This window comes from Entelurus aequoreus, linkage group LG15 (genome assembly GCF_033978785.1).
Source record: "Entelurus aequoreus isolate RoL-2023_Sb linkage group LG15, RoL_Eaeq_v1.1, whole genome shotgun sequence".
Lineage (NCBI taxonomy): Eukaryota > Metazoa > Chordata > Actinopteri > Syngnathiformes > Syngnathidae > Entelurus > Entelurus aequoreus.
The window spans coordinates 34442193-34468194 of record NC_084745.1 but is presented as its reverse complement, the minus strand read 5'-3'; the positions used below and the strand labels follow the sequence as shown (position 1 = coordinate 34468194).

Sequence of the window (26002 nt, the reverse complement as noted above, 5' to 3'; positions counted from 1 at the left end):
TTGTGAAAAGAATGGGCCGCTCTCAGGAGCTCAAGGATTTTTCAGCGTGGAACTGTCATAGGATGCCACCAAATCCAGTCGTGAAATTTCCTCGCTAATAAATATTCTGGGTTTGGAGGTTGCCAGGAGAACGGTACATTTCAGACTGCATTGGTGGAGGAGGAATTATGGTGTGGGGTTGTTTTTTAGGAGTTGGGCTTGGCCCCTTAGTTGCAGTGAAAGAAACTTTAAATGCTCCAGGATACCAAAACATTGTGGACAATTCCATGCTCCCAACCTTGTGGGAACAGTTTGGAGCAGGCCCCTTCCAACATGACTGTGCACCAGTGCACAAAGTAAGGTCCATAAAGACATGGATGACAGAGTCTGGTGTGAATAAACTTGACTGGCTTGCACAGAGTCCTGACCTGAACCCGATAGAACACCTTCGGGATGAATTAGAACGGAGACTGAGAGCCAGGCCTTTTCAACCAACATCAGTGTGTGAGCTCACCAATGCGCTTTTGGAAGAATGGTGGAAAATTCCTATAAACACACTCCGCAACCTTGTGGACAGCCTTCCCAGAAGAGTTGAAGCTGTAATAGCTGCAAAAGGTGGACCGACATTATATTGAACCCTATGGGTTAGGAATGGGGTGGCACTTCAAGTTCATATGTGAGTCAAGGCAGGTGGCCAAATACTTTTGGCATTATAGTGTGTATTGAAATATAAAATATATTCAATATCATAGAATAGACATTTGCAGTTTAGTTAGCAAGTATTAAGTAAAACAAAGGTTTATGTGGACTACAAAAAAAAAAGCTACATTGGCTGTTGCCAAGACAACCGATCTCACCTTTAACTATCGTGGCACATTTTTATGTCAAGAAAATAGCCAACATCAACAGTCAATCTGATTTATTTGGCACAATCAAAAGGAAATCCATCCATGCTTTTTTTTGCAACCAATCTTTCTCTTTGATGCAGTAATAAAAATGCAGCATGTGTTCAGAACATAAAGATGTTGCTCCGCGTGGTTGCAGAGCCGTTATGAATTCTTACAGAAGGGAGCCTACTGAACAGCCATAGAATTATGAAGACTGTTGTCTAATAATATTCTATGGTTTCAGTGAAGTGGTAGTTGCTTTGCTACAATGTGGAGCCAAAGCTACAGGTGGTTATAATACACTTGGTTGTTAGTCAACCCAATGGTGCTCTACTCTGGCAGTTATAAATGCAAAGAGAAAATACAAGATGGAACAGAAATTAATTGCAGGGGGAAGGTGCGTATATTGAGCAAGCAGGATAATGCATCAAAACACAGTATTCTCAAATTTTAAAATGACACACCCTGTATAAAACCATCTGTAGCAATAGGCACTTCTTAAATAAGGTCTTTTTTAATATAGTTTATTCCAGAATTTCCGTTTTCTTTTCAAAATGGCACAGCAGAGCACCGAATTCTGATCCGAAGTGGTGCCGCCACCCTCGCCTTCCTAGTAGCCGGGATGTCCGTTGAATGGAAGTTGAAAATGCATAAATCGACGGTGGTCTCATCTTCTGTCAGATACCACCGCGAGAGGCACAGGGCTGGGGGCGATTCCCTTAAGACGATTTCTCCTTTCTTGTTCTTGGCGAATCAGCTGCGTGGGAATTGACTCCGTTCACACCGTTGGCTTAAGACAGATGACAACTTGGTTACATAACTTTTAAGTGCCGTCACACTGATCTATTAACACACTGTGTAATCAGCATGAGCATGTGATGACATTGAACCATTGATTAGAAAAAGGATGTGAACGAAGGGACATTGTGCTGATAAGTCAGACAATGTGCAGCCTGAATACAAGGAAACATTTCCGACGTCTTTGGTTTCACTCATTCTGAACAGTAATCAGTAAATGCCCTTTTAGGCAAGCTTATCTCATTTACCCATGAGTCATTGCTTGTTTTTATAGTTCCACATAGGCAATAACTGATTTATTAATAAAGACACATTTTATTATTTAAAAGTTTTCCTCTAGAGCAGTGGTTTCCGATTTTTTTTTCACCACCTCAGAAAACATTACCACCATAATGACTAACATTAAAATACAGTATCGCAGGAGGCCTAAGTGTTCATTAAAAACAAGGCGGATGTTTTATTCAACAAGTATATTTAATATTTTTGGCCACATTTAGATTATTTTTTTTATTTTTTTTTACAGTGTTTTTATATTCATCACTTTATTTATTTAATAAAATAAAAAATTTGCTCAGACAAGACCTCCTGCCTTTGGCGCTAAAGCCTTCAGGGAAATGTAGTACATAAACATTTAACAACAAACCGATGCCCTCACTTTCTAGTGTGTGTGTGTGTGTGTGTATACAGTATATATATATATGTATATATTAGGGGTGTGGGAAAAAAATCGATTAAAATTCAAATCGCGATTCTCACGTTGTACGATTCAGTATCGATTCTCATTTTTCAAAAATCTATTTTTATTTTATTTATTTTTATTAATCAATCCAAAAAAATAATACACAGCAATACCATAACAATGCAATCCAATTCCAAAACCAAACCCGACCCAGCAACACTCAGAACAGCAATAAACCGAGCAATTGAGAGGAGACACAAACACGACACAGAACAATCCAAAAGTAGTGAAACAAAAATGAATATTATCAACAACAGTATCAATATTAGTAACAATTTCAACATAGCAGTGATTAAAAATCCCTAATTGACATTATCATTAGACATTTATAAAAAAGAAAAAGAAAAGAAGAACAATAGTGTCACAGTGGCTTACACTTGCATCACTGTGTTCAATATTTTCACAAAGATAAAATAAGTCATATTTTTGGTTCATTTAAATAGTTAAAACAAATGTACATTATTGCAATCAGTTAAAAAAACATTGTCCTTTACAATTATAAAAGCTTTTTACAAAAATCTACTAATCTGCTTGCATGTCAGCAGACTGGGGTAGATCCTGCTGAAATCATATGTATTGAATGAATAGAGAATTGTTTTGAATCGGAAAAATATTGTTTTTGAATCGAGAATCGCATTGAATTGAAAAAATCGATTTATAATCGAATCGTGACCCCAATAATCGATATTGAATCGAATCATGGGACACCCAAAGATTCGCAGCCTCTTGTCTCTGTCAGTACTCTACACAGCCCCCAGCATTGTCCCACCCTCACAACCATCTGATTGGTTACACGCAGAGCAGTAACAGCCAATCAGCAATGCGTATTCAGAGCGCATGTAGTCAGTGCTTAGCGTTTAGTAGGTAAGCATCAGGCAGTGGACTCTCCCCAAATTATAATAAACACCTCCCAGTCAACTACTAGTAACATCACTATGAGCCCGTTGACGTTCTAGAAACCTAAATGGCAGCTCAGCTCGCTCGCAGTCCTGGCTTGAGGTGAAGGATAATTCGCTTTTAGCGTAACGTTAGCTCATTTTGCGGTGTGTGTGTTACGGACAGCAAAGCCCTGTCTGTCTGTTATTTCACTTTACCTTTTTCTGTGTTGATTGAGCTGTGTTGAAGCAGCAAAAAAGGACATTATGTTAAATGAAGAGTTTCTGTCTCTGATAGTTGATATAATAATGTAACTGCATCATTAAGCCTACATGAACTCCATGGTGTTCAGGGATGAATAGTCTCTCCTATTGCACCATTTTATGCAGCTATAGTTACATTAATCATTAGTAACGCAACAGCCTAGTTTTGAATGGCAGAGTCCCTGCTATCACATGTTGATAAAAATATAACATTTACATAATAAAAATCGACTACATGCTTCCCAAATGCTGTAATAAATTAAGCATGATGAGTTGACTTGAAACTGTTTAATGTTGCACTTTTTATATGTAGAAGAAAAGTTTTGTCATTTTATTTAACCTGAGCAACAATTTGAGGCAGTTTAATGTTGATTAACGTGGGCATAATTATTATAGTGTTCCCAATGTCAAAAGGATGAAGCCATTGTTTACAAATTTGGTAAATAAATAACCCCAAAATTTATATTTTGTTGTTTTCTTACTGTACCGAAAATGAACCGAACCGTGACCTCTAAACCGAAGTACGTACCGAACCGAAATTTTTGTGTACCGCTACACCCCTAATATATATATATATATATATATATATATATATATATATTTGTAATATCACTATTATTACAATGTAATTTTAAATGTATTGTTTAAATTCCATGTATTTCTTTACTCACTGCTCCTCAGTGTAATGTAATTTACATTTTAATATTGTTTAAAAAAATGATATGCAATAGTTTATTAAATCCATCCATTTTCCACCAGCTTGTCCCTTTTGGGGTCGCGGGGGGTGCTGGAGCCTATCTCAGCTGCATTCGGGCGGAAGGCGGGGTACACCCTGACAAGTCGCCACCTCATCGCAGGCCAACACAGATAGACAGACAACATTCACACTCACATTCACACACTAGGGCCAATTTAGTGTTGCCAATCAACCTATCCCCAGGTGCATGTCTTTGGAGGTGGGAGATTATAATAGAGCATTTGCATCTCAAGGACATTAAAGGTTTGAGAGCACGCTCAAAGTGTCCTGTTCAGATTGCATATTTAAACACAAAAAAAACACACCCAAACCTTATGTCCCAATAGTAAAGAATCCCATGTCTGACATTTCCTGACAGGTAGATGAAAATCCCCCCATATCTTTTTGAGTTATTTTGCTAGCTAAATAACTAAGTCACTAACTGACAAGCCAAAGGCATTGATTTTTTATGTTTTTAATTTGTTTTTACCCTATTTTATTTGTCATTATTTCAAATGTGTATTTTCTTTAATTTATTAGCACAGAAATAATAGTATAATTATTTGTAGGTGACTCACCTTTATCTTTCTTTGATTTGCTCTTGGAGGGAACCTGTTTCTTTTTCAAGGACTGAGTTTGAGCACTCTCCCTCCACCGGCGCAGCTGAAAGTTGATAAATTTCCACATCATGAAGGCCTGAGTCAGACACACGGCGGCCAGGACAGTTACCCTGGGAGAGAGGAGACACGGATAAAGAAGGGAGTTTTAGTGTTCATTTGGATACAAAAAGGGTCTTTGATGATCAAAGGACTGCTGATAACAAGAGAGACCATGCACCCACCTCACAAAAAGAATGTTAAAGTTTCCGACAGCCAAATCAAAGCCTTGATTTTCAGCATTGACGAGGCCGAAGCCCACGGTGAGGACAGACAAGGACAGGGTGAGCAGCCGTCCCAGGACAAACAAGACTGCCCATACAGTGAAACTGAAGGACAGAAGGATAAATGATGAATTAATCTTGTAGCGAGGAATGTCAAAACTTATTACATGAATAAATGAAAAAAGAATGGTGAAGGATCACTTTGATACATTTTGTTCATGTTAGCTAAAACTGGTGTTTTCTTCATTTGTTTATGCTAACAACAGTGGAAATAATAAATGCCAGCAATGTAATAGTTTTTTCTCATTTGAAGCGTACCCCTCTCAATCTGTTGACTATGACTTCTTTCATTGGAAATTATAATAACTAGGGATGTCCTGGTTAAAATGTTTGGCCTTAGCTCCACTTCCGATTTGGAGTCCCGATCCAATACTTTGATAATAGATTACAGAAGTGAAAATGTTTAATAGCAAGTAATTAGAGTGAACACAATAACCCATTTAGTTAAGGCTTATCCAAATAAATGTTGAATTGCTCATGTTGTTGTAAACCAGATGACACATTAAATGTGTATTATTGAATTCTACATAATTTATTTATGTATAAGTGTGCAATAACTAAACAAAAGCAAACTATTGGCTTCCATTTACATCGTTTTTTATTTATTCAAAGCCTTCCTGTATCCAGGGATTTAGTCACTGAGTTTGTTAAGTGTAACAAAAATGACCAAAATAACGATGTTTTAATAATAAGAACAAGAAAAATAAAAATATCGAAGTTTTCGCTTACTGATACTGCAAACAGTGGTGTCAAACTTGTTTTTGTTGAGAGCCACATAGGGGCGCTTGTAACAGTGAATATACTGGTATAAGAATAATAAATATAGGATCACCTCATGATATTACAATTGCCTTTGCATTTGATTATTTTTTAACATACAAATTGTACACAAACTAGCTTCAAAATCATAAGTCAAGGTGACTAGCAGATATTTATTTTTACAAAAAGAAAATTGTGGATGATCAGATGATAATAAAGTTTAAAATATATGCAATTTCATTCAACAGATTATTTGTTTCTATTAAAATGGAAATAACGACTACATTTAGTAAGAAAAATTAAGTACTTTATTTCCAGGCATTAGCAGGCCACATAAAATGATTTGGTGGGCCAGATATCGCCCCCCAGGCCTCGAGTTTAACACCTGTGCACCTGTGCTCCAATAGGTGTTGATAGCATCGACATCTGGATCAATTACTCCTACTTTACATTGACGCTTAGCGATTAGCTTGTTAGCGTGTGTGTGTGTGTGAAGCATGCTTAGCCATTTCATTTTCCTGTAATCCTTCAGTGGTATTGATATTTGGAAGAAACTTAAGTTTATTTTCCGCCATACTATCAGTGTTGGGACTGTTAGTTTCGACGGTAACTAGTAATCTAACGCGTTATTTTTTATATTCGGTAACTCAGTTACCGTTACTACATGATGCGTTACTGCGTTATTTTACGTTATTTTTTATGTAGTGTCGGCTAGAAATAGAAGATCTGAGTGTGTTTTATTGGAGCGCTGCAGTGTCGTCCTTCTGATTCTTCCTCTGTCACCGCTCTGTGTGTGTCTGGGTGTGGGGAGGGTAGGGAGGGCGTGTCTGTGTTTACTAACAACGGAGCCGCAGTCGAGTGTCTTAACATGGAGATATTCTCACTTCTTTTGTCGAGCACAAAGAAAAGAAGATTTTAGTTAAATGTAAGTTGTGTCTAGGATCAAAGATCCCGTCTACTACCCAAAACAACAATTCAAATCTGCCTGGTTAGACTTTGTGTATGTCACATGTGCCTTCCTTAGGTGAAGTCAGGTTTACAGCTATGTTGTTATTATGCTGTTTGTTACTTATGTATGTTATGTTGCAGCTATTTAAAATAGTTTTGTCAATTTGTTCTGGCCTGAAATAAATTGGCCCTTTGAAACATATCTTAGTCTTTGTGTGTTGTATGTAGACCACATTGCTTAGCAGAGTTCAGCGGTGCAAATGCATGTCAAGTTAATCATCCATCCATCCATCCATTTTCTACCGCTTATTTCCTTCGGGGTCGCGGGGGGCGCTGGAGCCTATCTCAGCTACAATCGGGCGGAAGGCGGGGTACACCCTGGACAAGTCGCCACCTCATCGCAGGGCGTCAAGTTAATCAACAGATTGTATTATTCTCCAGTGCAATAACATTACTGAAATGAAGGCTGAAAGGGCATTAATGGGAGCTTTTAAAAAAAAAAGAAGAAAAAAAAAGTAACTAAATAGTTACTCTTTACAGAAACACATTGCTTTTTGGTGTAAGTAACTGAGTTAGTAACTGAGTTACTTTTGAAATAAAGTAACTCGTAACTGTAACTAGTTACTGGTTTTCAGTAACTAACCCAACACTGCATACTAGTGAGGATTAGTATCTTAGAGGCGGCTTTGCACTGTGGGTAGACAACACGTTTGTTGCAGCTTGCTTTAAAAATCGATCCGGTGTTCTGGCAAAACACGCAACCTTCTGGAATTCATGCAACTCCTGGATGTGCATAACAAGACTGTCTGTCCCTCTTTTGAAATAATATTTCACGTGAATACAAGCGTTACCCAAGTTAACACTGCGATCGGTAGGGTAATAACATAGCTTATTGATAATGAAATAATTTAATTTTCAAAACGAGTACCAATAAAAAAAATGCACTTTCCAAACTCATTTTACAAGGTGAGGACTTCCGAGTGATCTTACCCCATTTGTCTGTTCTCGTTACTGAAATAGATGAGGCGCGAGACGTGGAAGAGAAGCTCCACAAAGTAGTGCAACACCAGCAGGACCAGACCCAGGCGGTTCAGACTGCAGGAAAGAAACCACACATGAGGATTATTTTGCAAACGCAACACGGCAGTATCGTCGCTTTCTTCCCAGACTCTTACTTGAGGATGTAGGCGCCCGCAATGTGGACCAGGTAGAGGAAGATGTACACCAGCTGGCGCGGAATGTCCTCCTACACGGTAAACACAAACGGCCAAATATTTACACAACAAGGCCTGGAATTGAGAAGGCAAGGAGGCTGGGATTCTTTGAAAACAATGCTGCAGAACCAAGGAAGTGCGGCAGGAAATAACCTAGGGATCCAAACATAGGCTGGAAGACGACGTCTCAATTTCAGCCCACTGACTAGGAAGCATTGAACAACTTCAACTAGCCACTAAACTGAAAACGTACTTTTGTGTTACAGGTGAAGTGACAAAGCAAATTAGTATAACATCTAATTAACATAAAAAGTAACAAGCTACAAGCCAAAATGACCTCCTGCCTGCAATTTGGAAATGGATTGTGTAACTAAGGTGTTGCTGTAGCTTGTTTACTTCATATGCAATAAGTAGTCATTTCTTCAACTTCTTTAGTTATACTAGTGGTGTTCCTTAAGGTTCCATTTTAGGTCCTCTCTTTTTCTTCATTTGGGCTGGTGGCCCACAAGTTCAGTTAAAAAAAAAACTTGTGAGAGACTCACATTTTTGCAGCAGATTCTTTAAAACAGCACGGTGATCTCATAGAAATAATCTTTGACTAGCTTTTTTGCAGAAGGTCTTTAAAAGCAGCAGAACGCTCTGGTAACTCTGACAAAATAAATAGACGAAAATCAAATGTCCACTGTAGAGGACACTAGTTCTTCGGAATATACAAGCTTTACTGAATAGAGAAGTCCGGCCCCCCGGTCCTTAGCGTTCTGGAAGTGTGGCCCCCAAAACTATTTAGTTGAATATCCCCGCTGTAAAGTATTAAAAAAGGCGGACAATGTTTATTATTGTTCTAATCCAGTGTGTACCCGCCTTCCACCTGAATGCAGCTGGGATAGGCTCCAGCACCCCCACGACCTCGAGAGGGACAAGCGGTAGGAAATGGATGGATGGATGGATGATATCACAATCTTCTTTTTTTACAGAAACACCACGAAATAGCTGCATCACAGCCATAACAGAAGATCAAGAATTGTGCCTCTAAAGAAAACCAGGCTTAATGGGACATTGTCACAACTTTGTACACTTTAACCCACCGACTCCTCATTGTGCAATGTTTATCCTAGTTAAACTTCACACCAGTACCTAGAAAGCCAGGAAAATTCCCTGGTTGAATTCCATTCTGTGCAGTTTATACAGAACGGTGGCAAGGAAAATAATCTTCCATAGGCTTTGTGAAAGGGGCTGGTCTGCTCACCACAATTGTATGTAAACAATTACTCGTTCACAAGACTCCAAAAATACAGCAACATGAGAGCCGTAGGAGATGCATTTGTCTGTCTGTGCCGTAAAATTGCCCAGTCAACTTAGTACACTCCATTCTCTGCCACTTATACAGAACAGCACAGAAAGGAAAAATGGTGGAAATGAATCTTCTATAGTCCGTGTGAACGCAGCCTGTAGTTTGTAGGTTAGTGGTGTAGAACTGCACTCCATCACAAGCCGCTTTCACAAACAGCAAAACAGCCACATTTGATTTGGGCCTTGTCTACAGAAGTAGTGGGATATTCGTGTAACCGTGTGTGCTTTCCAGGGCCAGCCCCTGGCATAAACACTATGCGGTTGTATAGGGCCACTACGCCACATGCTTACGGCGACAGGTCACTTCAGTAGCTGATCATCATTGTGGTTGCCATGCTCTGCAGATGTTTGCTTACTGATTACTACTCACTGGAGACTTCATGAGAGCTAAAAAACATAAAACATCACTTACTGTGCAATGTCTGCTGTCATTAGGATTCCGACTGACAGAATGTTATTACAGTCCCGGTTAAATGAAGAATGACACATAATCCTCCTGAAGAAAAATTTGTAGAAGCAAGCTCAGACCAAGGTCTTTTTGTGTCAATCTTACCATTTCCAGGTCTAAATTGGATGCTAAAGTGTACCAACACGTCGGAATACGTCCTCGTCCTTCTACTATCCAGGTGAGAGGCATGATTTATGATTAAGAATAAGCGAGGGAAGCGAGGAAACTGCTGGCCAGTCAATGATGGCACACAAGCTTGTGATCACGACACCGCTATAGTTTGTCTGCGTTAGAGCTTATAATAACAATTTCACTAATACTTGGTTAATATTCAAGTCACAAAATGTAAATGGAGTTTTGTTAGCGGTTTTTAGTTGCTTAATTATTGAGTTTTATGGGTGAAATAGAGGACCTCCCATTGTCTCTGTCGTAAATGAATTTTTATTTACGAGTTGGAATGCATTAAAAAAATACATCAGTCGTTAAGTATTTCATAATGATTGTGAACGATAGGCAAAATCCTAGGAAAAAGTGCATTACCCCTTTAAGATGTAGTATCTAAAAGCATTTGTTTTTTTCAGTTTTTGCCTATTTATTGTGTTTTGTTAAATTTTTCAATTAATGTTGAAGCAGCATCACAGTTTTTAGTTACTTTCACAGCGCTAAGCGATAAACACTTTTCTTTCGACCCCTTGGACCTATCAACCTATTTGTTTTACCTTTCTTTAAGAACGTTTGACATTATCTGGAATATAAACACATGACTATTGACCATATTGGATTGAACTGAATTTTAGTGGTCAATGTAGTCTTTTTGCTTATTTTTCATACATGAATATTCACAGTAAATAAGAATCTTTACATAAATTGTAAAATATAATACATTATTTCATAGACATTCATTCAGCTTTGATATTTTAAAGTGTGTGCTTTGTGACACAATTCAGAGTATCAAAGCTGAACTGATGTCTAATTTTGGGGGAAAAATATAGACTATTCAAGCTGGACTGAACAATATTAAAAGGAGCTTTATCAACTTTGAATGACCACATGGCCGTGATCGAACATCGGATGGCTTCTAATGAAGACAACATCGCCGACCTAATTAAGCGTATGGTTCCTTTGGAAAAATAAAAGGCTGAGAACAGAAGCCGTTCTTCAAACCTTTGTTTCATAGGTATTCCTGAGCGAAGTGAAGGAAAGAACATGATAGCTTTTATCAATGACTTAATTCCGCCACTCCTTGGCATGGACAATTTTACCACGGCACTTGCAGTCGTTCTCCAGATGATCCAAACAACAGATCATCTGAAAGGCGATCTTATGCATAAGGGTGCCCGGAACCAGATATTTCCTGACATCAATGCCGCCCTCATTCACAAACGGCGTCAGGTTGACTCCGTTAAAAAGAAACTTTGTGCTGCCGACTTTAAATATTCTTTGCTGTATCCCTGTACGCTGAGAGTAATGGAAGGGAAGTCAAAGATGTTCCAATCTTCAGAAGAGGCTGAAACTCTGCTTTACGACAGCTTCCGATCTCTTCTCCATGAATGGGTTGTGAGTACCGTAGATCCATTCCTCCTATATTTGTTTAATTAGTGGACTATTTTTCTCGAGCATCGCTAAGGGACCTAAAATGACTATTATTTCTGCAATCTCCTTTTCTGTTGCTACCTCTTAAACACTTCTTTGAACTGTTTTATTTATTTCAAGTGTCGTACTGGAAGTGACTGTCGTAATACCTGTTTTTCAGGACACTTTTTTAGTGTCATCCTTGACTTTGCATAATATGGTATGTTTTGTTTTAGGGTTTACCTATGTGCATTCTATGTGCTCTATAGATTTCTGCTGATTTTTGTTGCTTGGCGGGCTATGCTTTGTTGGCCCCCTTCTAAAGAAAATGTTTATATACACAGAGCATGTGGTAGTTAATTTCCCTCTTTTTGTATGTGTTTGTCTGTTTCTTTGTTGCTTCTTTTTTGTGTCTGTGAATGTCAGCTTTTTCCCCTCTTACCATCCCCAGCTACCCATTTCTCATACCTCTACTTTTTTATTTATTATTTCCATTTTATATAGTACAATTGATCATTGGAAAGGGTTATTACCGGTATTAATCTTAATTTTAGGAGCCTTGCACCAATTGATTTTTTAGGACTTGGGCTAACTCATTACTCTTTCTGAGACATGGCTGCATGACATCATTTTAAGATGAGTTGAAGATAGACAACTTTGTGCTTTACAGAGCTGACGGGGGCTCAAAAGGAAGCAGGGTGGTAATTTCTGTAGTTTCTCATCTTAACTCAAAATGCATCATTTCAGAAGTCCAACCAATTTATTTTGAATGTTTTATAAGTATCAATTAGCATGAAAATAAAATATTAAATATTGGTACCATTACCATTTATAGACTTCCCTCAGCCCCAGCTGACTCTACCAAGTGTATACTGTCAACGATTAAGTATTTTAAGAAATGTAATGAATTGATCATTTCGAGTGTTTTTAATAAAACAAACATTTCATGGTGCAAACTTCACCCATTTAATATATGAACCTACTGTACTTGAGTTGATCCCCGATCTGTATCATTAATAGACTGGATACTTGTTACTAACCCTGAGAGGATTATTAAATCTGATGTAATGTCTGACTGCTTTAGTGATCACCGCCTGATATAGTGTTTGGAAAATTAAAATGCCCCGATCTCCCCTAATGTATAGAAAAATTAGACCGTGTAAAAAAACATACTGTGACCTCTTCAAGTGATCTGATCAAAATTAATTGGGGCAGATTTTAAATAATTCCCTATGTCTGTGCTACTTGGACCTTCTTTTGTTGTGAAGCAACTAATGTAATAAACAACCATGCTCACATGAGAGCCATCAGAGTTAAATGGGACCTATTATGCAAGGTGTAATAAAAAAAATATGTTTTTTTTTTTGTCATAAAGAAATACAATTATTTGTGCTTACGGACTGTATCCCTGCAGACTGTATTGATTTATATTGATATATAATGTATATATTGTGTTTTTTATGTTGATTTAATTTAAAAAAAATAAAAAATAAATAAATAATTTTTATTTATTTATTTTTTTTAATTTCTTTTGCGGCCCGGTGGTTGGGGACCACTGCCGTACAACACTTTTTTGAAAACAGGCTTGTTCTTAGTATGAAAAAAAATCATGTGAGTTTATCTCATTTACCGGAGTTCCATATTCATTTTAATGCTGGAACTCCACTAGAGCGAGTTTATGTATTTAAATACTGATTTCATTTGTAAAATAAAATGTGGCTGCTGGGGCTCTGTACAGATCATCCATTGTTTTTCATTCCTAGTTAGAAAAATAATAATTTCCCTTGTTACTTCCCATACTAGATTATGCTGATGTTTACCAAAACAGTAAATGATAAATGGGTTATACTTGTATAGCGCTTTTCTACCTTCAAGGTACTCAAAGCGCTTTGACAGTATTTCCACATTCACCCATTCACACACACATTCACACACTGATGGCGGGAGCTGCCATGCAAAGCGCTAACCAGCAGTCATCAGGATCAAGGGTGAAGTGTCTTGCCCAAGGACACAACGGACGTGACTAGGATGGTAGAAGGTGGGGATTGAACAGACCTTATCCTCAAACCTCTCAACATTTAATATAATTATTTCTGAGGTGTCCATTCAGAACTCACCATTGTGTCATGTATGAGGCTATTAATTGGCTTAATCCTAAATTGAGGAGTCACTTTCACGTTTGTTTATTTTTAAATGTATCTACTTACAGAACATGTTCCACCTTACTTCGAACTTTAGGGTCAGTATACAGCTCCCTATTCTCTAAGACTCAGCCCTGCAATTAGGTGACGACTTGAATCTTTAAACCAAATGTATTTTCCTACTTGCAAACAAGTTATTTTTGTTTCTGATTTTGAAGTTGTATTCTGTTGCTACTAATGTTGTATTGTATTGTAATCTATTGCAATGGTTTATGTAAAGTTGTGTGAGCAGGTGTGATGCGGGGTGCTATGGAAGTGGTAAAACAGTGTGTTTTGTGTTTTATTGTAATGTCTGTTTTATGTTTTTCTGAACCACTCTGAAAACGAAATGCTGCATCTCAAGGGGCTATCCTAAATAAAACTGAAATATCTTCCGGTAATCAGAATGTGTGGGTGTACCTAAAGTTGTGGCCATTACCTTCTTTGTCTTCTGGAAGTAAAGCTCGGGGAGGGCGTGGAGCCAGTAGCCAATCTGACAAATGAAGTAAAACTTCATCTGGAACCTGCAAAAATGATGACACATTCACATTTGGGGAATGCTTGCTTTGATTGTGTGTGTGTGTGTGTGTGTTTGTGTAGGTGTGACAACTCACGGCATCAGTGTGTGGGGGTAACCTTCCCACAGGGAAACTGGACTGGACAGAAAGTTCTCCTGTGACATGGACACGTCTATATTCATATTCAAATTCAATTGGAGACTTCTTCAATATCATCATTTATAGCATGCGTAGCATAATCATTTAGCCACAAATATGTTCTAATCGTGAGCATTTGACAAATAAATTGAGAATTTCTGGTGTATTCCACATTGTTGATTTTCTCCCCGCAAAAAGTACAATAAAATAAAACTATTGTATAGGAATAAAGGTTTGAACCTGTATATGTTGGCCACAAAAATGTTTTAGGATAAACTTGCTACAATGTACATTGTTTTGTACTTTCTTCCATGTTTTAAGCTTACGGTAATAATTTAATAAATATCAGCACTTAACGATGACGCTCGCTTTCAGTTGACGTAAACCTTCTACAGATTTTAGCATACAGGGAAGGCGGTAGAGGTGGGAATCTTTGAGGCCCTCATGTTAAAAGTTTAGTTAAAGTACCAATGATTGTCACACACACACTAGGCGTGGCGAAATTATTCTCTGCATTTGACCCATCACCCTTGTGATTACGATTAAGGGGCTATTATTAGAAAAAATAAAATAAAATACAACTATAATTATATATATATATGTGTATATGTACGCACGCACACGGCCTGGGCAATACAGCGATTTTATTGATAAATTCAAGTTTTTCCTCTTGCATACTTTCTGCCCCCATGAGCTTCCAAAGCCCTCGCCCATCTCTGGCTAAAGCTAATGCTAACGAAAGTGAGATGTTTGTCTGATTGATTTTTATTACTATTTAATGATTATTGGTATCCTTATTGATTATTGCAGTGTATTTATTTTCATGCAATGTGCAATGCTAAATTTTTATTTAGTATTTTATTATGAATTTTTTATTAAGACAGAAGTTTTGAGTTTGCACTTCAATAATCTCAATGTTGGAGGTTATTTATTTGCATGCAATGTACAATGCTACATTTTTGTTTACAGAAGTATTTTATTCAAGACAGAAGTATTGCCCTTAATTTAATTATTTGAAAATGATTGCATGAAAAGTACAAATTATATCTTGTCTAAAAAGAACAACATTAAACAAATTAGCATTTTGTTAACAGTAGGATGCAGTGCAAAACTTGTTTTCAATTATCTCGGTCATCTGTATTTATTGTTTTTTTAAGAAGTAAGAGGGGGGGGGGGGGAATCTGAAAAATAATTATATATATATATATATATATATATATATATATATATATATATATATATATATATATATATATATATATATATATATATATATATATATATATAAATAATGTGTGTTTAAAAAAACTCAGATTGTTGTCGGTTTATAGATCGCATTATCATTAGTATCTAAATTTCAGCTTTTTCTCCCTACATAACATCGTTTTTGCTCTTTCTAATTGAACTTTAACATTTTTTAGGTTTGGTTTTTTTGGATTATCTGCTGTGGGCCAACAAACTTTAGCTGCAGGCCACACTATGCATATACTTTGTTGTTGCTATTTTTGTATTACAACATTTTATTATTTGATCATGTTGTACTGCATTTTAATCTTTTGTTTTGTGATTGTGTGATGTTTTTGCCTGGACCCCAGGAAGAATAGTCTCCACTGCGGTGTAGACTAATGGGGATCCTTAATAAACTAAACTAAACTAAACTAAACACTATGTACCACTTTGATCTAAAGTGTCTTAAAATTGATAAACAAATAACTAAAGAAATAAAGTTACCGTTTACTCCGAAATGCTTGAACAAGCCCACTCGTAAAGCTGCGATTTGATTAGTGGAGCTGCTTCATGTGCGTGTGATTGACCTGTAGATTTCCTGTTTATACGTTTACTACTGTAATGACTTACTGCAAGTTAAACGACAAAATGTGAAAATAGGTGTGGTCTTGATGAGGAAGTGTAATTAATACGATAAATAGGCCAACAAACGTTACTCACAGAGACGAGGATGCTCACGCCCCAACCAAAGGAGAACAAGTAGAAAGTGCTGAGCTGACCGGACTCGTTGAACTTGCTGTGTTTGGTTTTGGAGAAATGCTTCTTTCTATTAATTTTCTGTGCCAAAGAGCAATAAGCAAACAATGAGGATGAGCAGCATAATAAACCATGCATATGAATATCAAATAGTATGTGACGAGTGAAGTGTGACTCACATCTAGCACGTACTCCTGGATGATGGCGTGCATGATGATTGCCACCAGCATGTAGAAAAAAATGGTGGCCAAATCTTTGATGCCATGGTGGAAGTGGTTCACAGCCGTCTCCTCTGGCCCTTCGATAACACACTGATTATAGTCAAGTCATCACAGGAAGTAACTGTTGCAAATATGTGTAAAGTGCACAATGTTCCACTGCATAGAAATGAAACAAATTTACAAGATAAGGTGCTTTCTGTATAGATACATTCTAGCTACACAAGAGAGGAGAAACACAATTTTGCTACGCACACAGACAACACTAACTACTATTATGTTGTCAATATGCGGAGTAAAATTAGAGATGGACTGAATAAAGAATGTATGATGGAAAGATGGAGCATGATTAATTAAATTAAATTAAAGTACCAATGATTGTCACACACACACTAGGTGTGGTGAAATTTGTCCTCTGCATTTGACCCATCCCCTTGATCACCCCCTAGGAGGTGAGGGGAGCAGTGGGCAGCAGCGGTGCCGTGCCCGAGAATCATTTTTGGTGATTTAACCCCCAATTCCAACCCTTGATGCTGAGTGCCAAGCAGGGAGGTAATGGGTCCCATTTTTATAGTCTTTGGTATGACTCGGCTGGGGTTTGAACTCACAACCTACCGATCTCAGGGCGGACACTCTAACCACTAGGCCACTGATGACACATGTATAAGACTTGACAGGTAAAACCAGATTTATGACAGAGAAAATTACACTTGTGGGTACTTTCAAAGCAAAAGTAAACAGACTATGAAAAGTGACACCATCTTCCTATTGCTTGAAGAATGTGTGTCATGAACAACCATTTGGTTGCAGAGGGAGAAGGGGAAAAAGGCGTGCCAACAGTGACACCAAGTGGCCAAATGTTGCAGGAACAGGCTTGACTTTTCCCTCTTAAGTGATCAAGGGATTGAAACGCCCCTGAGGTGTACAAAAACATGTTTTTTGTAATGACACACATTAATTGTTGTGTACATCATTAGTAAATAGTAACTTAGAGGCTTGGCCTAGTTTTTATGATAATATCTATTTGACCACATTTATCTTTGCTGACATGAGTTATTGAATTATATGTTTCATATTTGCAGTCCAAGTCATAAGAAGGGTTTATTACACATGTTAGACATTAAACATGTTTAATATATTTTGCAACTAATCTAAATTCAGTGTTTCCCAAAGATTGGCAATAATTTGTGCCGGAAGAGGTGTGGCCAAGGGCCGAATGGGGGCTCGAACATGATTCACATATGTCACCTTCCTGCAACGTAGAAAAATAAAGAAAGCAATTGATCTATGGCAGCCCGCCACAAGTCAATTTAGTGCTGCTACAAATTATGTATGGAAAACAGTGTTCCCTAATCGGAGTTTAGAACCAATGTAATATTGTACTATGTGAAAATGAGAAAATAAGTGTACAGGCTGTAGGCGAGATACCGTTGTAAGCAGAAAATTATGCAAAAAAACAACAACCTCAAAACTGATAATAACGTTTTTGTATCAGTTTAGAACATTTTGCATACAGGACGTATATTTAAATGGCACTCATGCTTGGACACAATGTCTCTGTAAATAAGTTACAAAAGACACATAGGCCTGCCTGATAGGACTGTGACTGTACAATCAGGTGGGGTGGAGAGCAGCCTCGTCGGCTATCTGGCACAGGATTTGTTAACCTTGACACAAGCTGGACTTGTGACACGACTTAGCCCAAAATGTGCAACCACACCACAAGAGAATAAAGACCAGCTGTGGAAAGCACGCTCTCAAAATGGTCATTCCACTTACCGTTGGTAGAGATGGTGACGTTGTACTGGACCGTGATGAACAATACTGCAAACTTTGATGTTACCTGTAAATTTGGATATACAAAATGCAAAAACATTATATCAAAACATGTTTTATACGGTACATCATTGTTGGATAATCAATTAATCATAATATGATGTTTCAGTGTTTTATTCATCGTTGCCCACCATACATACATTTACAGTCCTCGGGTAACACTGGAGGGAACTGTAGTTAAAATTCCTTTTTTATTTACCACTTACGGCAGTAATGTCCAAAACAGCCCCTGGGTGTGGCCCTATGATTGTTTTCTCTGTAACACTTTGGTATGGGGAACATATTCACCATTAATTAGTTGCTTGTTAACATGCAAATTAGTAACATATTGGCTCTTAATTGGTCATTATTAAGTACTTATTAATGCCTTATTCTGCATGGCCTTATTATACAACTAACCCTAACCAAATAACTCTAAATTAAGTCTTTGTTACTTAGAATATGTTCCCCTAGTGTCCAAATAACTCTATTAAGTCTTTGTTACTTAGAATATGTTCCTCATACTAAAGTGTTACCGTTTTCTGATAGCCGGTTGGCAAATTATCCAGATAATTCAAGTTAGGGCAACAACGGCTAATTTAGGTAATCCATTATTTCGATTAGAAAAAGGCTTGTATTTACCGTAAATTCTAGACTATAAGCCGCTACTTTTTCCTAAACTTTAAATCCCTGTGATTTATAAAACTGTGCGGCTAATTTATGGATTTTTCTTCGCTGACGGCCATAAAGCAAATAATTTCCATTAAACACATGCAAAGGACATTTAAAAGGTGTGTTATGGTTTGTGCTATGGCGCCATCTTTTGGACGAGTTTGCTCACTGCAAGTGCAGCTGGGTGAATGCCTACACTTGTTTCCTGCTGTTTAAGGCTTTAAACCGGACGTAGAAGTGCCGCTCTGTCTTTTGATCGTCCATAGCAGTTCTACTAGTATGATGTCTTCATTCATTACTCCAAGCAACGTTTGTAAGTTTTACAATAAAACTAAACTGTGTGTGATGTCTGTAGGAGTGTTGTCATGCATATTTGTACCTGCCTTTATAATGTAATGAAGCTAGCGTCATTAGCTAATATGCTAACACGTTTACAAGCATCTGTGTTAGTATTATTACCTATCAATAGCACTCTGTTTGTATTGTTACAGTTGAGTTTCACAAATTCCTCAGTAAATTCACAGAGACGTCACCTGTTTAGCTGATGGAGAGCAGGCTTCTGCAGCTAGTGGGTCCATGAAAATGACTATTTGATCAGCTATTTTACTGCTGTGTTATGGACACCGTTTGTAAACAATTAAGGTATGTAAATAAAAATGTATTAAATCTCAGTGTAAATAACTTAATTTCACAACATATATATCTGTGGCTTATTTACTTTCTAATATTTACTGGTACGGCCTATACACCGGTGCGCTCTGAAGTTCGGAAAATACGATATATTCTGTTGCTTCAATTAATCGTTATGAAATTATAAAATGATAACATCTGGACTGCATGTAATGACCGGAACTTAATAAGCGGACATAGTTTCCACATGACCGCTCCCATAGCGCAAACATGAACAGCGGAGATAAATATTTAAAATTATTTTTATGGGATAGCCCACCTACCTCGTCAAAATCTTCCCGAAAGTGTCCCATTCGTTTGTACTGCAGAATGTTGTCTTACTATTATAGTATTTATGTTATTGACTTGTTACTATTTATAAACACCCCCCCACCTTGAAAAAAATTATCCAAACTTGTCCCCATGCATTTGTGCTGCAAAATGTTGTTGCCGTAACTATTAGTTTTTATGTTAAGGTGTTATTAATAACCAGCCCCACCACCTCGTAAAAATCTCTCCAACCGTGTCCCCAAACAGTTTTGCTGCAATTTTATTGTCTGTTAGTTTTTTTGTTACTAACTTATTATTTATAACCAGCCACCCCACCTTGTAAAAACCTCCCCAAATTTGTCCTATTTGTTTGTGCTGCAACCTTTTGTTGTCTAAATATTATAGTTTTTATGTTAGTAATGTGTTATTTAAAACCCGGACCCCAAACTTATCCCAACTGTCTGATCTGCAATTTTTTTGTCTATTAGTCTTAATATTATTAATGTATTACTTATAACCACTCCCCCACCTTTTCAAACTCTCCCCAAACGTGCATCAAACATTTATGCTGCAATTTGTTTTACTCTATTATAGTTTTTATGTTGTTAATGTGTTATTACTTATAACCAGCCTCCCCACCTTGTCAAAATCTCCCCAAACCTGTCCCAAACGTTTGTGCTGCAAAAATATTTAGTTTTTATGTGAATGTTTTTCAGTTATTAATGTGTTATTTTTCATAACAAGCCCTTCACCTTGTTAAAACGTTTCCCAAACTTCTTCTCGAGAGCAGTGGTTCTCAAACTAGTGGTGTACGGGCTCTATCTAGTGGTACACCAAAAAACAAGTCTGTAAATATGTACTGTATGTGGAGTATCACTGTTGATTATGTTTGTGCATTGTGTGTAATGTTACAGTGGCCAAAAATATTGAATACATTTGTTAAATAAACCCCCTGACTTGTTTAATGAATACTTAGGCCTACGTCGCTACTATATTCTAATGTTGGTCATTATTGTGGTACACGGAGAGCAAAGTGTTTTTTTAGGTGGTACTTGGTGAAAAATATTATTAATTTATTACTTACAACCACTCACCCACATTTTCAAACTCTCCCTAAACCTGCATCAAACATTTATGCTGCAATTTTTTTTTACTATATTATAGTTTTTATGTTGTTAATGTGTTATCACTTATAACCAGCCTCCCCACCTTGTCAAAATCTCCCCAAACCTGTCCGAAACGTTCATGCTGCAAAAATATTTAGTTTTTATGTGAATTGTTTTCAGTTATTAATGTTTTATTAATCATAACCAGCCCTCCACCTTCTCAAAACGTTTCCCAAACTTCTTCTTGAGAGCAGTGATTCACTGTTGATTATGTTTGTGCACTGTGTGTAACGTTACAGTGGCCAAAAATATAGAATGTATTTGTTAAATAAACCCCCTGTCTTGTTTTAATGAATACTTAGGCCTACGTCGCTACTGTATTTTAATGTTGGTCATTTTTGTGGTACACGGAGAGCCAAGTGTTTTCTTAGGTCAGGGGTGTCAAACTAATTTTAGATCGGGGGCCACAGGGAGAAAAATCTACTCCCAAGTGGGCAGGATTGGTAAAATCACAGCACGATAACTTAAAAATAAAGACAACTTCAGATTGTTTTCTTTGTTTAAAAACAGAACAAGCACATACTGAAATTGTACAAATCATAATGTTGTTGTTTTTTTTACACTTACATTTTGGGGTTAATAGTTTTCTAACTTTATTTGTCGTTATTTATACTTTCTGAATAAATTATGTGACAATGTTCACCAGTCAACTCATTGGCGTTAATTTTCAATCTATCAAGACAAAAAAATAATTTCAAAATCAAATTACAGTATGTTATTTATGTAGTTTGATCATTTTCCTCGACTGATGTACTAACATCATGTGGTTTATTTTGTATATATGTACATACTTGCCAACCCTCCAGATTATTCCGGGAGACTCCCGAATTTCAGTGCCCCTCCTGAAAATCTCCCGGGGCAACCAGTCTCCCGCGTTTCTCCCGATTTTCACCCGGACAACAATATTAAGGGCGTGCCGTGATGGCACTGCCTTTAGCGTCCACTACAACCTGTCGACGCGTCCGCTTTTTCACCATACAAACAGCGTGCCGGACCAATCACATGTTGTATGCGGCTTCTGCAGACACACGTATGTGACTGCAAGACATACGTGATCAACAGCCATACAGGTCACACTGAGGGTAGCCGTATAAACAACTTTAACACTGTTACAAATATGCGCCACACTGTGAACACACACCAAACAAGAATGACAAACACATTTTGGGAGAACATCCGCACCGTAACACAACATAAACACATGGGTGAAGGTGTGTGTTGCTGAGCCCGATCTGGATGTAATCTGAACTGGACCTGGTTTTAAGAACCCTTTTGAACAACCTGATTTCATTGACAATCCGGTCTGGTGAAGATAAGGTCCTTTGTTTTTTTTTTGTTTTTTTTTGTTTTTTTAAGTGGAATAAAATAAGATAAAAAATCTAAAATAAAAAATACTTTTTCTTGGATAGAAAAGAAAGTAAAACAACATAAAAACAATTACATAAAAAATAGTAATTTATGAAAATGTTAGTGGACCAGCAGCACACACAATCATGTGTGCTTTAAAGACTGTATCCCTTGCAGACTGTATTATTCTATATTGTAGGAGCCAGAAGTTTTTAATAACGGAAAGAGACAGCCCCTTTTGTGTAAATGAGTGTGGACGAGTGTGGATGGCGGGGGGAGGGTTTTCTTGGGTTGATGCACTAATGGTAAGTGTATCTTGTGTTTTTTATGTTGTTTAAAATAAAAAAATAAAAAAATAAAAACATTTCGGGGAACATCCGCACTGTAACACAACAGAACAAATACCCAGAATCCCTTGCAGCCCTAACTCTTCCGGGCTACAATATACACCCCCGCTACCACCAAAGAAGAAAGTAAAACAATATAAAAACAGTTACATAGAAACTAGTAATTAATGAAAATTAACTGTTAAAGGTTAGTACTATTAGTGGACCAGCAGCATGCACAATCATGTGTGCTTACGGACTGTATCCCTTGCAGACTATATTGATATATAATGTAGGAACCAGAATATTAATAACAGAAAGAAACAACCCTTTTGTGTGAATGAGTGTAAATGGGGGAGGGAGGTTTTTTGGGTTGGTGCACTAATTGTAAGTGTATCTTGTGTTTTTTATGTTGATTTAATAAATACATTTAAAAAAAGAACGATACCGATAATGGAAAAACCGATAATGTTAATTTCCGATATTACATTTGAAAGTATTTATCGGCCGGTAATATCGGCCGTCCAATATTATCAGACATCTCTAGTTGGCAAGTATGCATATGTAGCATCACCTACAAAGATACAAATAATTGCTATTTAGACATCCAGTGGACACATTTAGAACAGCAGTTTCTATCATTCAAAAGTTTTCAGGTTAGTTTTTATACTTAGCAAACTCATGCAGCGGGCCGGATAAAACCTGTTCGCAGGTCTGATCCGGCCCCCGGGCCGTACCTTTGACACCCCTGTCTTAGGTGGTACTTAGTGAAAAAAGTTTGAAAACTATTGATCTTGACTTAGGTTCTTCAAAGTCAAGAAGTAAATTATTAAAGTGAAAACAAAGTAAGAGAAAACTGTCATTGTGGCGCGTTCACGGTACTTAACTTTAAAAAACAAAACAGGAAGTTGATCTCTACCCGGACGGACATAGTAATTGCTTTACAGAAATTATGTTTTGGAAATGATTTTAAACTACATTATGTGATATATTGGTGATTGCGTAGAGAAATGTAGCTTCTTGTTTATATTGAGCTAAGGGAAAAAAAAGGTAAAAAAAAAAAAGTTGGGGTTCGTGCGGCGTCAGACGAATGACTGCCCTCTTCAGAATGCCACGTAACACATCCAATGTTACATGCAAACCACCTAAACCGGCTGTTGCTCAATCAATAATTATAATGAAAAGTTGCATTCAAACATCGCTTTTATTCATTCTATCTCCTAATGCTGAGTGTGCTTTAACTTTAAACTTTTGTGGCGCCTGTTGAGGATTTGATGCCACTCTGAAGCGAAACCGGAGGGAAAGTAGTAATGGCGGCTTGAATTAAAAACACTTTTTTTAAATGACTTTTTTGTGTTTTTTTCTTTTTAAAGATAGAAGACGATTGCGGTGCTCAATGTGGGAACTTTGTAAGGAGGAAGTAGCGAGAAGGAAAGAGAGGCAGCTAGCTGGCTGGCGAAAGACAGACAGCATCATGTTTGCTACTTACTCTCCACACATTTGCAGCCATTTGACATGAATATTGTATTTACCTCGAACATCAAGCCGAGGAGGAACACCATAGCAACGCAGGACACAATATCTGCATGGTTCTGGATCACAAACTCATGGCTCATCACCGGCGGGTTCTTGTTGCTCTTCTTGCGGATCCCCATGTTGGCGCAATTCGGTGCTACTTCTGGGCGACTGTGAATTGTTTATTTTCGGGTCAATTTCGTCTTCTATCGTTTTTAGGTTCCCCTTCTGTTTCCGAGAAGCACCAGCAGGGCCAGGCGGCGATTAAATGGCGTGTCACTCCTGACTCCTGTGCTGGGTGGGAGGGTCCACGGAAGAGTGGAGCGCTGCATTCGAGACAACAAGCTTCGCGGGGACACAGGAAACAGCTGGCCATCTCTGGCGCTACCTGCAGGTTGGGGGTGTACTTGCAGGTTTTTTTTGTTTTTTTTTTTACTTTGGGAAAGAAAGCTGAAATAAAGGGAGTTGAAACTACAGAAAATATTTGCAATATTTAAGGAAAATCTCCCAATATAAAGCTCCAGTTATTGCAAAATACAAATGGAATGTTGTGTTTAAAAATATAAACTTGAATGCATACCTTTTAGCCAGGGCCGGCCCGTGGCATAGGTCGTATAGGCAAATGCTAAGGGCGCCGTCCATCAGGGGGCGCCACGCCAGTGCCACAAATGTTGGAGAAAAAAAGAAAAAGAAAAAAAAAGTTGGTATTATTATTTCTAAATACAAAAAATAATCCCACGTTAATTAAAATGCAAAGTAAAGCCTATTTAATAGAAATATTATTTGTTACATTACGCACCGCCACTCCCCCCGCACGGTGCGCCCCCTCCCTTCCCGTATCATGACTCTTTTTGGACGTCACCACATCAAAAAACTACACAAGATGTCAAAACGGCCAAAACTGTCAGGTGCCCAGGGAAGAAAAAAGAGAAAAGAAGAGGAGGAGAAACGAGAAAAAGACAGGGGTAGCAGGTAGGTAACGTTAGCCTACATGAAATTATTTGTCTGTTACAGAATGTGATAGTAAGCTGGCTTTAAGCTAATGTTACATGATTCGGCAATTGCTAATCAATAAATAACTAGTTCTGTTTTAACGTCGGGTTAATATTGTGGAGGGGGCTAAATTGTTATGGAAAATAATAATGTAACGTTAGGTAATTACAGTACTCCCTGGTGTACAGTAATTTGTAAGTCATTCTAGTTAATGCAATCCTAAAAAGCACAAATAGAGAACTCTGTAGGATCCCCTTTTTTTGTAATATAGTTGTTAAAGTCATACTGGTTTGATATCTTGTTTTGTGCAGTGCCTTATTTATATTGTATTTTTAATTTATTTTATGCAACTTGTTGACACGTTTTATTTTGTGTTTATGTATGTAAAAAATATTGTATTTCATATATTCATTTTTTATTTTTTGTATTCATTTATTTATTCATATTTTTTTAAATCTTGTTAACTATTCTGATTGTTAATTTCCTTTCTTTAAGTAAAAAAAAAGGTCAAAGACAAAGCTATTCGGTTTCTTGTCAGTATATACACTTCACTGCCGATGTGGGGGGGCGCCACCTAAAATCTTGCCTAGGGCGCCAGATTGGTTAGGGCATACTTGCCAACCTTGAGACCTCCAATATCGGGAGGTGGGGGGTGTGGTTAAGAGGAGAGTATATTTACAGCT

General features: G+C 37.5%; 2 protein-coding genes across 2 annotated transcripts in view; one reads left to right on the top strand and one right to left on the bottom strand.

Annotated features, from left to right (window-relative positions):
• Positions 1 to 883: 883 nt before the first annotated feature.
• On the bottom strand, positions 884 to 24663 carry tram1 (translocation associated membrane protein 1). Its single transcript, XM_062021267.1, has 11 exons — positions 24344 to 24663; positions 18326 to 18389; positions 16508 to 16626; positions 16293 to 16409; positions 14304 to 14362; positions 14129 to 14213; positions 8101 to 8171; positions 7916 to 8020; positions 5120 to 5263; positions 4857 to 5008; positions 884 to 1656 (listed from the first exon to the last, which is right to left on the bottom strand). The coding sequence occupies exons 1-11, from the start codon at positions 24464 to 24466 to the stop codon at positions 1586 to 1588; spliced, it is 1110 nt and encodes a 369-aa protein (XP_061877251.1). The 5' UTR covers positions 24467 to 24663; the 3' UTR covers positions 884 to 1585.
• Positions 23977 to 26002, top strand: part of xkr9 (XK, Kell blood group complex subunit-related family, member 9) — a 29581-nt gene continuing 27555 nt past the window's right edge. The window contains exon 1 of the mRNA XM_062021268.1: positions 23977 to 25298. Coding sequence (XP_061877252.1) covers positions 25168 to 25298 — 131 coding nt within the window. The 5' untranslated portion in view covers positions 23977 to 25167. The remainder of the gene's footprint in view (positions 25299 to 26002) is intronic.

Excerpts from the sequence above, each read along its gene's own strand:
- tram1 (XM_062021267.1), bottom strand. The coding sequence starts at position 24,466 with ATGGGGATCCGCAAGAAGAGCAACAAGAACCCGCCGGTGATGAGCCAT. Across the intron at positions 8,172-14,128 it reads ACTTCCAGAAGACAAAGAAG|GAGGACATTCCGCGCCAGCT; the intron begins GTAATGGCCACA and ends TTTACCGTGTAG. Across the intron at positions 5,009-5,119 it reads TTTAACATTCTTTTTGTGAG|GGTAACTGTCCTGGCCGCCG; the intron begins GTGGGTGCATGG and ends CCTCTCTCCCAG.